The sequence below is a fragment of the Aythya marila genome, assembly GCF_965140915.1.
Source record: "Aythya marila genome assembly, chromosome: 10".
In the NCBI taxonomy this organism is placed as follows: Eukaryota; Metazoa; Chordata; class Aves; order Anseriformes; family Anatidae; genus Aythya; species Aythya marila.
This window is the reverse complement of record NC_139051.1, coordinates 4,229,986-4,241,869: the sequence shown is the minus strand read 5'-3', so window position 1 is coordinate 4,241,869 and position 11,884 is coordinate 4,229,986. Positions and strand designations below refer to the sequence as shown.

At 51.9% G+C, this 11,884-nt stretch overlaps 1 protein-coding gene across 1 annotated transcript; it reads right to left on the bottom strand.

Moving 5' to 3' along the window:
- Positions 1-3,923: 3,923 nt before the first annotated feature.
- On the bottom strand, positions 3,924-10,308 carry PROK2 (prokineticin 2). Its single transcript, XM_082768620.1, has 3 exons — positions 10,199-10,308; positions 6,836-6,961; positions 3,924-4,813 (listed from the first exon to the last, which is right to left on the bottom strand). Exons 1-3 carry the CDS (start codon positions 10,292-10,294, stop codon positions 4,688-4,690), a joined length of 348 nt encoding a protein of 115 aa, XP_082624746.1. The 5' UTR covers positions 10,295-10,308; the 3' UTR covers positions 3,924-4,687.
- Between the last annotated feature and the right edge of the window lie 1,576 nt (positions 10,309-11,884).

Below are 11,884 nucleotides of genomic sequence, written 5' to 3'. Positions count from 1 at the left end.
CAAGACTGTGTCCACCCACACGAAGCAGCACGCAGCACGCTCACGTGTGTGAGGGCAAGAGTACATAAGGAGGGCTGGGTCCTGCTCGCGTCGCTGGAACCCGGCCACACTTCCAGTCTGCCGCTGAGCAGCGTTACAGCCGTGGGGTTTACAGAGCTGCCTTGCATTTAAAGCCACATCTAATCCCTTCCACGTGTTGCGAGCTGGTGGCGGAGGCTCAGCGGCGGGGAGGCCTCGGAGGCCTGCACCGTGAAGCGAAGCACGCCGCCCTCCCTCCATGCAGGCTGGGGTCGCTCAGCTCCAGCCTCCTGCACCTGGAGGCTCCTCACAGCCTCGGGGGACCCAAAGGCTGCTGTCTGTCCTTGCAGGCAGCTGGATCACGGGGAATTCCTCCCCACCAAACCAGCAAAAAGCAGCCTCCTGCCCTGGGCTGGCTCCACACGCAGCCACGGCTCTCCCTGACAAGCGGAAGATGATCTGCTGTAAGTTTGATGTGCATTAAACTCATCTCCCTTCCCGTGCTCAGAGCATTGATCAGTCTAACAGCTGCACCCCTGCTGGTTTGGCATTTCGTTTCTATCTAATAGAGAGAGGCACATTGATTTTGCTATTATCAAAATCCTCCTGTATTTGCACAGTCTTTTCTCTTCCTGCAATTTTCTAATTCCTTCTGGAAAACATGTTACACATTGTCAAGATCAAATTCCTGAGACATCTTGTTTAAATCAAGGGACTCTTAGCACCTTCTGTTTCTTTTGAGTTTCCATCTGTGCAGTAATAACAAATCAGAGAGCTACTGGGGTGGGAGGGCACCCGCGAGGCCCTCAGGCTGCAGTCCCGCTCGCTGGTGCTGTATATCATTACGGCTCGTTATGCTGACAAGGCAGGCCAGCAAAGGGCCTTTTTATGAGGTACATAATGAGATCACCCTACGTGCTAGAGCTACAATATAATGGGAAATGCAGGATTTCCAGGTTACCTACACAGACACAGGAACAAAACCACAACCGTACATTCCACTTACCTTAGAGTTGCCCCACACAGATACACGCTCTTCTTTGGAGCTTTCCAAACCTGCAGCATGACCTCTATCCTTAAATTGACTCTTCTCCCTTCACTTACCCCTCCTGTACAGCCAGTGCAGTTAGGGTTATCTGTGTCCACGCTATAGACCTGCTCTGAGCTGAATCCCACTTGCCAAGGAACCAGGAAGATTTATTTTGTGCCACCCCTACACTCAAAGACTTTACAACCTTTTTTAAGCAGTGACAACCTTTCCCAGGGGGGGAATTGTGGGCAGGAGGATGCAGATGAGGCTGAGCCTCAGCTGGGTTTTCTCCTGCTCCCCAGCCCCCAGGCTTACAGGTGCACACCTGCCCTCCCACCTGTGCACCCACAGACCAAAGCACCTCACTTCACCCTTCCTAATAAGCACGTAACCAAATGAAGGCAGCAGCCTGTTGTGTATGGTGGTGTCCCTTCCTGCGATGGCTTTCCGCTGAGCCAAAACCTAGTGAAAAACATGGAAATTCCTCCCATTTGGTGTGATATCATCATTATTCTGTAACATATCTGTAATATCAATATTAATATAACATTAAAAATTAATACACATGTTTGTATTAATAATTAATAATATTGCTCCAGTATTAATCAAATTAAGCTGAGCATTAGCACAGATCTCCTAAGCAGAGTGAATAAAGCCAGGCATTAACAGCAGGCTCTCCAGCACCTGGCAAGCTGTGTGTGCTGAGAATGAGACTTCTCCCTTCCTCAAAGGTGTTTCTAGGACTGTGGGAGTTTTGCACTCTTTTCTTGTCTGATTTCTGCTGCAAGGGCCTGCCCCCTTCCCTTCCTTGCAGGCATATGAGGAGGCTGCTCCTGGCCTGAAGGCAGTGCTGGGGTGATGTTGAGGCAAACTGAGTAGCACAACTCCCTGAAAAAAACCTCTAACGGCAGGGCTGGCTTGGGGCTGGCCACCTTTTCCATCCATTACCATGGGCAAAGTGCCCCTTGAGGTAAAAGCTTGCTCAAGGGAAAAGCAGAGGGACACACACAGCCATTTATGTTCTGAAATAACTCTGGTGGTCACTGGTTTATCACTGTAAAGCAAAGTTAAATTATTTTTTTTTCTCACTCCACTGCAGAAAAAAAATAATAAAATAAAGGACAGGCAGGTTTTGCCTTTAGCTCTTCTGCTCAGCAGCTGCAGGCAGGGCAGCCAAGGCAGGGAGGGTGGGAGAAGCCCCTCGAGGACAGCAAGGTGGTGGCATCTCTCAAAAAAAAAACCTTCCTAATGCCCTCACCAGCACAGGCTGCCAGGCACGAGCACTCCACCCTCCTGACCAGGGAGTGAATTTTTCTCTAGCGTAACAGGGGCTCTTCTCATTACCCAGATAAATGCCTGATCCCACAAGTTAATTGGCATGAATTACAACTACAAAGTTGCTCTGCTCTTGTGTGATAAACTCTCCTAGCAGCCCTGCTTGGCAGGTCTAAGGCAGTCATCAGATGTAATTGCCTGCTCGCTCGTGCTGATATAAACCAGGATGATTACCTTCACTGGGGTCACTGGTGATTTACACCCGTGGAAGACGAGGAGCAGGGCTGGTGGTTCCTGCTGTGTCTCATTGTTTCGAACACCAGGATGGTGTGCTTCGGTGGAGATGAATGGAATAAGAGATGGGACACACGCATTTGGGCTGCTTCTGTTTTCATTCCTGATTTTCCCTTGGGTGTGAACTGAAGCCCGTGATGATACTAAGCAAGCTTTGTGCTGCTAGAAGAGGACAGAAAAGCAACACCAGGCTCCTGCTGGGTTCCTCCTCTGCAGACTCACTCTCTGGGGAGCCCACTGAGTGACAGTGGTAGGATCAGGTTTTAGTTTTGATTTTAAATCCAGGTGAAGGCTCTTTGCAGTGCTCCTGGGTTTCTGCATTAGGATTAGAACAAGCTGTTTTTTCATCGACAAGCCCAGCCCTTTGGGTTAAGAGCAACCCCCGCCCCTCCTAATCATCTCCTCACAGCAGTGTCTGTGATCTCCAGGTCAGGGCAGGGCAGCTTTCCAGAGTTTCCATTCGTGACCACGCGAATGCAAACCATCTTTTTTTAATTTATTTATTTACAGGACTGAAGCCTGCTGCCCCCTGCGCAGCTGCTCTATCACCAGTGCAAAGGGTACAGCAAAATGCATAAGTTTCAGAAGAGGAGCTCTGGGCTTGGGCCACTTTGAGTCAGGAAGATGCAATCCTATCTCTCTAGACACCTCCCTTTCTAATGCGTGCAAGATGAACAAGGATCTGGCAAAACAGCTGCTCCAGTGGTTCCTCTCTGTCTCTGGAGCCCAGTGTCAGGTGCCTGGTAAACTCGCTGGGACGTTTCTCATCTTCTCTGAGTACTGCAGGTGTTTGCTTTCATACAGGCGTGCTAACTCCTCAATCCCCCACTGCCACCAGCAGCAAAAGCACTGATTGTTGGAGGATGAATGACTTCACTTTTCCAGCTTCAGCATATGTTTGCATGTCTGAGAGCAAAAAATGTGCGAAGCTCACACAAACTATTAGGATTCCAGCTACAGGGACTGGCGAGTAAACATGAAGTCGCACGGTATTTCATAGAAAACCCACAAATTACATGTTCGACAGGCTAAAGTTGATCCTTTGAGGCATGTGCCAAGAAAAACCTCTCATGTGAGCTCCACCAATATTCCCCCTCATCTCCATCCAAGAGTGCAGCTCGGCTGAGGCGTTCGTGCCTTGTTAACTGCTGAGCTTCCCTAACAGCAGGCAGAGGCACACCATCTTCTCCTAAGCCACCTTTAAGGAGCTCTGCTAGCTTGGGTGAATCGAGTTACGTGATAACAGATTACACCAAATAAAAATTGAAAGCCACAGTGACAAAATAATGTTATAATATTAAAATAAATCAAATAACATACTGCCATTATTCTGATACAGAATTTTTACACAGCAAATCCATACATATACAAGAAGTCAGGCAGCCCATTACAAGAAACTTCAGGGTTCCTTTTTTAATATAAACTACATCTTAATACAGAGTTTGAGATGATCAGGTAGTTTTACACCAACTCAAGTAACAACAACTTTTCCTCATCTTAAAATACTAAAATAACAAAATATTTAATGCTTTGAATACTGAAATGCTTTGGTTCCATCTCCCACTTTTTAAAAGTGTAAAATCTACATCTATTGGTTAATCTTTTAATGTAGAGATGTGCCTAACTTACAAGGACAGTTATATTAATAAAGAAATGAAATGTAAATACAGGATTTTGGCAATCATCGTATGCTTCACACCATAGAATTACTCAAATCTCAGTTCGATTCAGGCATCCCAAAGTGTAAAAACATGGCCAAAATTTTCCAAAGGTGACAATAACCTTGGATGTTCTCGCTCTGGGGCTATGCTGGAACCACGGGGACAACAGGACCGTGGGCTCCTGTCCTCAGAAAGCAGCGTCACGTTAGCACATCTCGCTTCGCCCACCCCATCACCGCCAGCCCCTCAGAAAACCTTGGCCACTACAGCACAGCATCGCATCGTCGGTTTGGGTGGTGGCGAGGCAGGACAGTGTGTGAGAGGGGGTTCCCCGGTAAGTACCTTGTTCACCACGACAACAAGAACAGGAACACATCGAGCGGCCCTTCCTCGCGCTGAGCAGCTCCTGCTAGAAGAAGACGTCCTCTTTCCTGAAGTCCGGCAAACACCTGAACTTGCTGGGAGAAGTCCGTGCGCACGCCAGGCTGGGGAGGCAGGGGCAGGTGTGGTGCATCCTCCGCCCTGGGAAGGGCACCTGGGCACAGGGAGAGTGGGTGTCAGGTTTATCACCTGCTGAGGACCTGTTTAATCACATCGAGGTCCTCAGGCCAGCACCAGCCGGTGCTCAGCACCCCCTGGAGAGGAGCCCAGCACGAGGGATGCCATGGGCTTCCCCCTGCCCCCCACCCTGGTGCCTCCACACGAGCACAGAGGTCACCAGGCACAGAGCTGGGAGCTCCCCGCAGGAATCACACCTTGTGGGTGCCCACGCACAGCGCTGCAGAAAAACCTAAAAATCTCAGCTTCTCGTGCTGGCATGGCTGACTCAGAGGTGCCTCCGACAGCTGAAGGGGTTTATTCAAAGCCTTACGCTCAGCAAGGAAACAGCTCTTTCAGGGGGACGCCCACGCTGGAGCTGGGGGGGGGACACACCTGGCTAGGGACAGGGGGCGGGTGGCAGCGCTATGGGGATGGGGAGCGTTGCCCCAACACAAGCCCAGCCCCAGATTTTGATGAGCAAGGGGGTGACAGGAGCCTGAGGGTGGCAAGGGAGGGACACGGGGGCTGTGTGCGAGGTGCACAATGGCAGCAAAGCCCCCCCGGTGCTGCCAGCTCTGCCTGCGGTCCTGCCAACCCTCACCTGCTGCAAAGCCTGCCTCTGCGGTGCCAGGAGAGGCTGCTAACAGCATCGAGCCAACGCCATCTAGTTGCTGAGAAGGAAACCAGGAGGTGGAAAGCCATCCACCAGCCATCTCCTCCGGGCACCTCTCGGGAGGTCCCCCAGGCGGTGGTGTGGCCGTGGGGGCCACCAGCGGTGGGACAGCTGTGACAGGGGAGCACGAGGGTGGTCTCCCAGCAGCACTAATTCCACATACACAGCCTTCAACAGGGGAGTGCAAACACAGTGGCACAGCAACACGTGCAGAGACCGACCCCATGCTGCTGCTCCATGCGTGGCCTGCAGGCCAAGGAAGGCGCTGGTGGTCAGGGCGACTGGTCCCCAGCAGCCCCCTCCCAGGTATTTAGGGGAGAGAAACTGTTGAGTGAGCTCTCCACCCTAAATATACGTGATTTCACATGCTACAGGAAATCAGTTTGCTTTGTGATTGTCATGAGCAGTGGGATGAGGGATCTGCATCTGAAATTAACCTCATAAAGCTCACAACACCCATGACTGCGACCATTAGCCCGGGGTGGCAGGCATCTTCCCTGATTGTAATTAGCCTAAAATCAGACAGTATAAATTATCTTGCAATAGCAATAAGCCCATTTAAAAAATAAATAATAGAGGACAGTTTCTTTTGTCCTGAGATTCCTACATTTCACAGTAAGAATGAGAATTTGGTCCCCAATGCCACAGTAGAAGATTTAAAAAAATAATAATTGTAATAGAACAGAGCTTTGCGCTTCCTAAAACTGAGAAAATTAACTAGAGAGACAGAGCTGAGAAACGAGGCACTGAAGGAAAGTGTGAAAGAGGCAGCTGGCTACAGCTCTAAACTAAATGCATTGCCTTGGTATCCCTCATCGTGATGGCTCTTGGGCCGTGCTCTTCTTCTCTTGGTCTCAGCACCTTCCCTACCACCTTGGAAGGCACCAGCGGCTCTTGGCCCCTGGAGCACAGCGTGCCATCACTGCTCAATGGCAGGGACAGCACTGCAGTGCTGTGTTGGGTGTCCCAACAGCTCCTGGTGACACGTCTGTGGCTGTGATGGGATCTCGTTCAGATCCATGGAGCTCAGCAGCTCATGTGCAAGAGCAGGGCTGGGCACAGGAGCTGCTTGGGATGTTTCAGGTCATGTAACAGAGCAAATCAGCAAGAACTAACTAATAGGAAAACAAAGTAAACAGTGTGTAGTATTGTATTACTGTCAGAATTATTCTGAAGACATTTTCTTAGGTATGTGTCAGCACTATTTCCATAAAGATGCGAATGGCTGGATTGCAATGCACACGATGCTTCCCCACGTTTCCACCACGTATAACCTTCATGCAATGCGACTCCCAGGGCAGTGTATCTGTATTTGTCCCTGCCGCAGCCCCGGGACGTACTCACCCGGTGACTCAAAGGATGGCACTCCTCTCCCAAATTCCCCATCGGCGTGCACATTCGCAGGCTGCGGATCCACAGGCTGACCGCACAGCACATCCCTCCTCCGCACTGCTGATCTCTGTCGCAGGCCTGCAGTTTGACAAAGAGTTATGCAGACAAAATTAATAATTAATGCCTTCCACAAATAGGACAGCTCAGGTGCCTAACAGCTACCTCGACACCCCACGAGTTATTGCAGCTCCTTAAGGCAGGACAACAAGGTCTGAAGAGGACGTGTGGGCTCCTGGCACCTTGCAGGGTGTTTAAAGCTGTGTTTTAAGCCCAGACCCCAGAGACAGGATCAGCCCCAAGACTGTCACTGATTTGCAGTGATCATGGCCCGTGCCACCAAGCTTTCCCCGATGGGAGCAAGGACCGAGGGCACCAGTTGCAAAGAAGTCTTGCAGAGAAGCTAAGAAACAAAATTATCTGCAAATTTAAGGATTTTTAGGTAACTATTCCATCTACCTTCTTACGATAATATCTTGTGGCTGAGTGCCTTTCAAATGCAAGAATGCTCGATAGTTTCATCAGCAACCTCCCAGTGGAGGTAGACAAAATAAAAGTTTAAATAAGGATTTTGTGGTTATTTGGAATTACGTGAGGTCTCAAACGTGTAGCAGAAAAAGCTTTGTGTAAGCGTCCACACCCAGGAAAATGCTACAGTGGAGACACTCACCCTGCAAGAGGGAAATAAAAATTTCCCTGCAAGAAGGAAATAAAAATTTCAGCCACTTATCCAATATGCTTCGTGGCTTCGTTAAGCACCAACCAAAACACAAACTATTAGGGATATTTCAAAACCCAGAAACCATGAAGAGCAATTGATGTATTATGAATTGGAAAAGGTTCTTGCACACCTTTTGCTTATTTTTTTAACCAAAAGATTACCAGATTTGTTATAATATGGGTTTAGTGCTAAAGCTGGTCTTTCTTCAGTGAGAAATCCTGTTAGTTAAAGGCTCTGATTACACCCCAAAAGTGAGTTTAGTTAACTCGCTGCCCTCCTCATGGCTGGCAGCAGAGCTGGTGGACCAAAGGCTCTGGTCAGCGGTACATAAACAGGCAATTTCTGAAAACGTACATAACAGATGATAAGGGCTCTGGGGAAGGCTGCGTATCAGAACAAATATCCACTTGAGGAAAAATGCTTACAGGTCTTACCTTGGGTTTTACATAATAAATGCCACTAGACTGTACTCTGCTGGGTAAATATTATACTATTTCAAACAGCAACACCAGACCAAAATATGTATTTACAGAGCAGCTAGTAATTTAGGAAAAAGCTGTTGCATTAGTGTCAAGCCACTAATAGTGCGTGTAACCCAAAGGGCCAGCACTCCTCCTGGACACACATTTAGCAAAGCGAAGAGCTCTGTGCTACAAGTGAGCCCAAACACACCGAGTATTTACTTAAAAGAGTAATATGTCCGCAAAACTGCCCATGCAGCCTTCCATGTAGATAGTATTTACTTTGCAACCTCTTAAAAAAAATAAATCCTTCTGATGTTCTAATTTTTGCCCTGGTCACAAAAGCTGCAGGTTGGTCATTTGGGGCTTGGAGGTCAAAACCATCAGGGAGAGAGGCAAGCAGTGAGCAGCACCCACAGGGGACCTAAAGCCCTGCACTGGGCGATGTTTCGTGTTAAAGCTCACACTCACCACGCACATATACACATCTGGCAGGAGTTTTCAGGTTCCCCTTCCAAAAACGTATGACAGGCTAGTAAAATATTCAGCCCAAACGCTGCTGCCCACACCTTAACTCCAATGTGTAACTCACACTGAGCCTCCTAATGTGCACAGGACACAACACGAAGGACATTCCTCCTCAGCACCCCATTTAACACGGCTCTGTGGAAAATGCTGCTCGAGGAAAAAGTCCCTGGTGAAATGCTGGCTCCAAAGCCAGCTGAAGTCAGAACATGGACAGCCACAGGAGTAAGGAAGGTTTGAATCGAGTCCTTCAATTGCAAAGGAAAAGCACTTTCAGGCTCGGGGAATGCGGACAGGAACACCTACATCAGCTCTCACCTGAGATCTGCCTGCTCGTTCAGGAGCCAAACACGCATCCCGGTGGTTTAGGCAGAAATACACTGCAGCAGTTAATAAAGTAACATTTGCTATTTCTAATCTATTTTTACTTTTTCAACACATTCTGTCTCTAATCTTTTATTCAGAGCTTCGCAGTTACTTCATTTAATTTATTAATTATGTTTTAAAGGCGAAGCCACAACTTTAACAAGACTTATATAAACCGCTCCTCCGTTGCTCAAAATATTTCCATATAAAAGGAACCTCCGATTCTCAAATTTTAAAAGATCCCTTCACACTCTCTCCTCTGCAAACCCTGCCAGTCTGGGAGCTGATCTGCCAGCCAGAGAAGTGCCTACGAGCTCTTCCACCAGCTTCGGGGAGCTCGGCACTGGGAGCCTGGACCGCCAGGGAGTTCCCGCTGCTGCGAGTACAACTTCGGAGGGTTACAAAAGACATGTGAGCTCTCACAAGAATGCAAGCGCCGGGTTATTAATCCAAAGCAAACACAAAAGAAAAAAAAAATCATTTTACTTAAGAGAGTGATGCAACGCTTCGGGTTAAATAACGTCTTTGGAAAAAAAATATTTTCACAAGCAAAGTAAATCTCGAGCCCGACAACAACAACAACAACAGAGGGCTCATCTGCGACGGGCGGCTACTGAGGGGAAGAAGCAGCACGGTCATACTTGGGGGGGAGAAATAACAAGAAAAGAGGCGAAAGAGCAGCGTTTTGTGGTGCTTGCAATACCGGCGCCTGCCTTGCGAGCAGGCAGGGCTGCAGGAGCGGGGCTGCGGGCAGGGGGGGACCCCGAGACCGGCCCGGGGGGGCAGCCGGGGCTGGGGTGTGCAAGGGGCGGCCGGGTGCCCTGGGACAGACCCCATACCCCCGGGACAGACCCCACAGCCCCAGGAAGCCGCCAGCCCCAGCATCACCCGCCGCACGGAGACCCCATACGGTGGCACCGGCCACCCCAAAGAACCCCCCCAGCTCTCCTGTCCCCCACCCCAAGGACCCCCCATCTCCGGACACCCCTTCCCGCAGGGACACCCTCAGTGTGTGTGTCCCCCCCGGCACATCAGAGCCTCTCCACCCCCGTCGCGTTCATCCCGGGGATCCCCCGGCGCTGGGAGCATCCCTCCGGCGGGGAGACCCCCTCCATCCCCGCACCCCTTCCCCGGCCGCCCCCGCTCCCCGGCAGAGCCCCGCAGCGGCACCGGCCCGTCCCGTCGGTGCCGTCGGAGCCGTGCCATGCCGTGCCGTGCCATGCCGAGCCGTGCCGAGCCTCTCACCCCGGTGATGACGGCTCCGCGCCCCGCCGCCAGCCCCAGCCCCAGCAGCAGCAGCAGCACGGGCAGGGGCGGCGGGGCTCCGCGCAGGCTCCGCATGGTGCCGACCCTCGGCCGCGGCCCCCCGCTCTCCCCCTCGGGCTCGGAGAGGCGCAGAGGAGCCGGGCTCGGTGCTCGGTGCCGCCCCGGCCGTTATAAAGCTGGGGGCTGCCGTGCGCCGCGCCGTGAGTCACCCCCGCCCCGGCAGCGGGATGCTGCGCGCACCCCTCCGAGCCACGGGGCTTGGTGGAGCCCGGGGGGGGGGGGGGGGACACCCGAGGCAACGGGGGGCTCGGCACGGCTCGGGGGACAGCCCGAGGAGGGGCTGGGAGGTGTCCCAGGGCTGGCGGAGGGCATCCCGCAAAGTGCCGGGGGCAGCGCCCAAAGGGGTTGGTGGGGGAGCCTCCGGGAGCGGGCTGGTAAATGGAGGGGGTGTCCCACAGCACGGCTGGGGTGATGTCCTGCGGGGGACTGGGGGCATCGCAAGCAGGTGGGGGCACCCTGCAGCAGGTGGGGGCACATCCCAAAGCGTATCGGGGGCAGCCTGCAACGGCTGGTGCCAGCCTGGGGCTCTGTCCCTGTCCCAGAGCTCTGTCCATGTCCTGGGGGCTCTGTCCCTGTCCCACGGCTCTGTCCCTGTCCCACAGCAGTCTCTGCAGTTCTCCTGCCAGCCCCAACCCCAAACTCCCCCTGTTTCCCTCCATGAACAGGAGCTGCAGCCCCCAAGCCAGCCTCTGCTGAGCCCCGGCAATGCAGTGGGCATGCCTGTTTTGGGGGGATGCACAGACTGCACCTCACTTTGGCTGAGGAAGAGGAACATTGACCCAAATTCACCCCACTGGCCCTCTAGGAACAGAACCAACAGCAGCCAGCCCAACAAGTGCCAATGCTGAGACAAAAAGAAGTGCTTCTGTGCACTTTGCCTTAGCTCTTTGTGGACCTGTGTGATCATCAGGGCGCTCTGCAGCCCAAATCCCCTCAAAGTCCTGCACCCCTCCTGCCTGTGCTTCCCCTTGGAGCCCCTGCCCCTTCCCAGCCCTCCTGGCTGCCACAGCCCCAAGGACATGAGGAGGGGACAGCTTCCCCCTGCAGGACCAGATCTCAGTGGATCCCAGCTGGGACCCTCATACACCATTTGCTCCTTCCAGCCCTAGCACCAGGCTGCGGTCTGAGCAGCACAGTGGGCTCCCAAAGTTTAAGGACTGATGGTGCCACCTTTGGGAACCTCTGTCCCTGCTGGAGAGAGGGCATCAGAGCCCAGTGAGGTTTCAGTAAAACCTCCAGAATCACTGAAACATCAGAGTCCCCTTCCCTGCCTGGGTTTTGTCTCCATTTCCTTCTTACTTTTCCAGCTCTCTGTACTTATTTCCTTTCACCTTCCCTCTCCCAGAACTCCATTTCTGTCCCTTTTTCTGCCGTTGTGCCACCACCTCGCTCCATCTTCCCCGTTCCTCCCTGCCACCCCCCCGCTCCGGTTTGCCCCGTTCTCACACGTAGGTCCCTGTTTTCTCAGATATTTCAAATTCTCTTTTTTTTTTTTCCAAACAGGAAGGCTGAGTCTTTGCAGAGCCCGTATTTACACGACTCCTGAAACAGTCTCATTCTTTGGCTGAAGTGAGGCTGAGCGCAGCTGAAGGGGAGCATATAACG

What these genes read in the sequence shown, in the direction of transcription:
- PROK2 (XM_082768620.1), bottom strand. Translation starts at nt 10,294, where the DNA reads ATGCGGAGCCTGCGCGGAGCCCCGCCGCCCCTGCCCGTGCTGCTGCTG. An exon ending in GCGGAGCCGTCATCACCGGG is followed by an intron (nt 6,962 to 10,198) that starts GTGAGAGGCTCG and finishes GTCAAACTGCAG; the next exon opens with GCCTGCGACAGAGATCAGCA. An exon ending in GCCATCCTTTGAGTCACCGG is followed by an intron (nt 4,814 to 6,835) that starts GTGAGTACGTCC and finishes CCCTGTGCCCAG; the next exon opens with GTGCCCTTCCCAGGGCGGAG.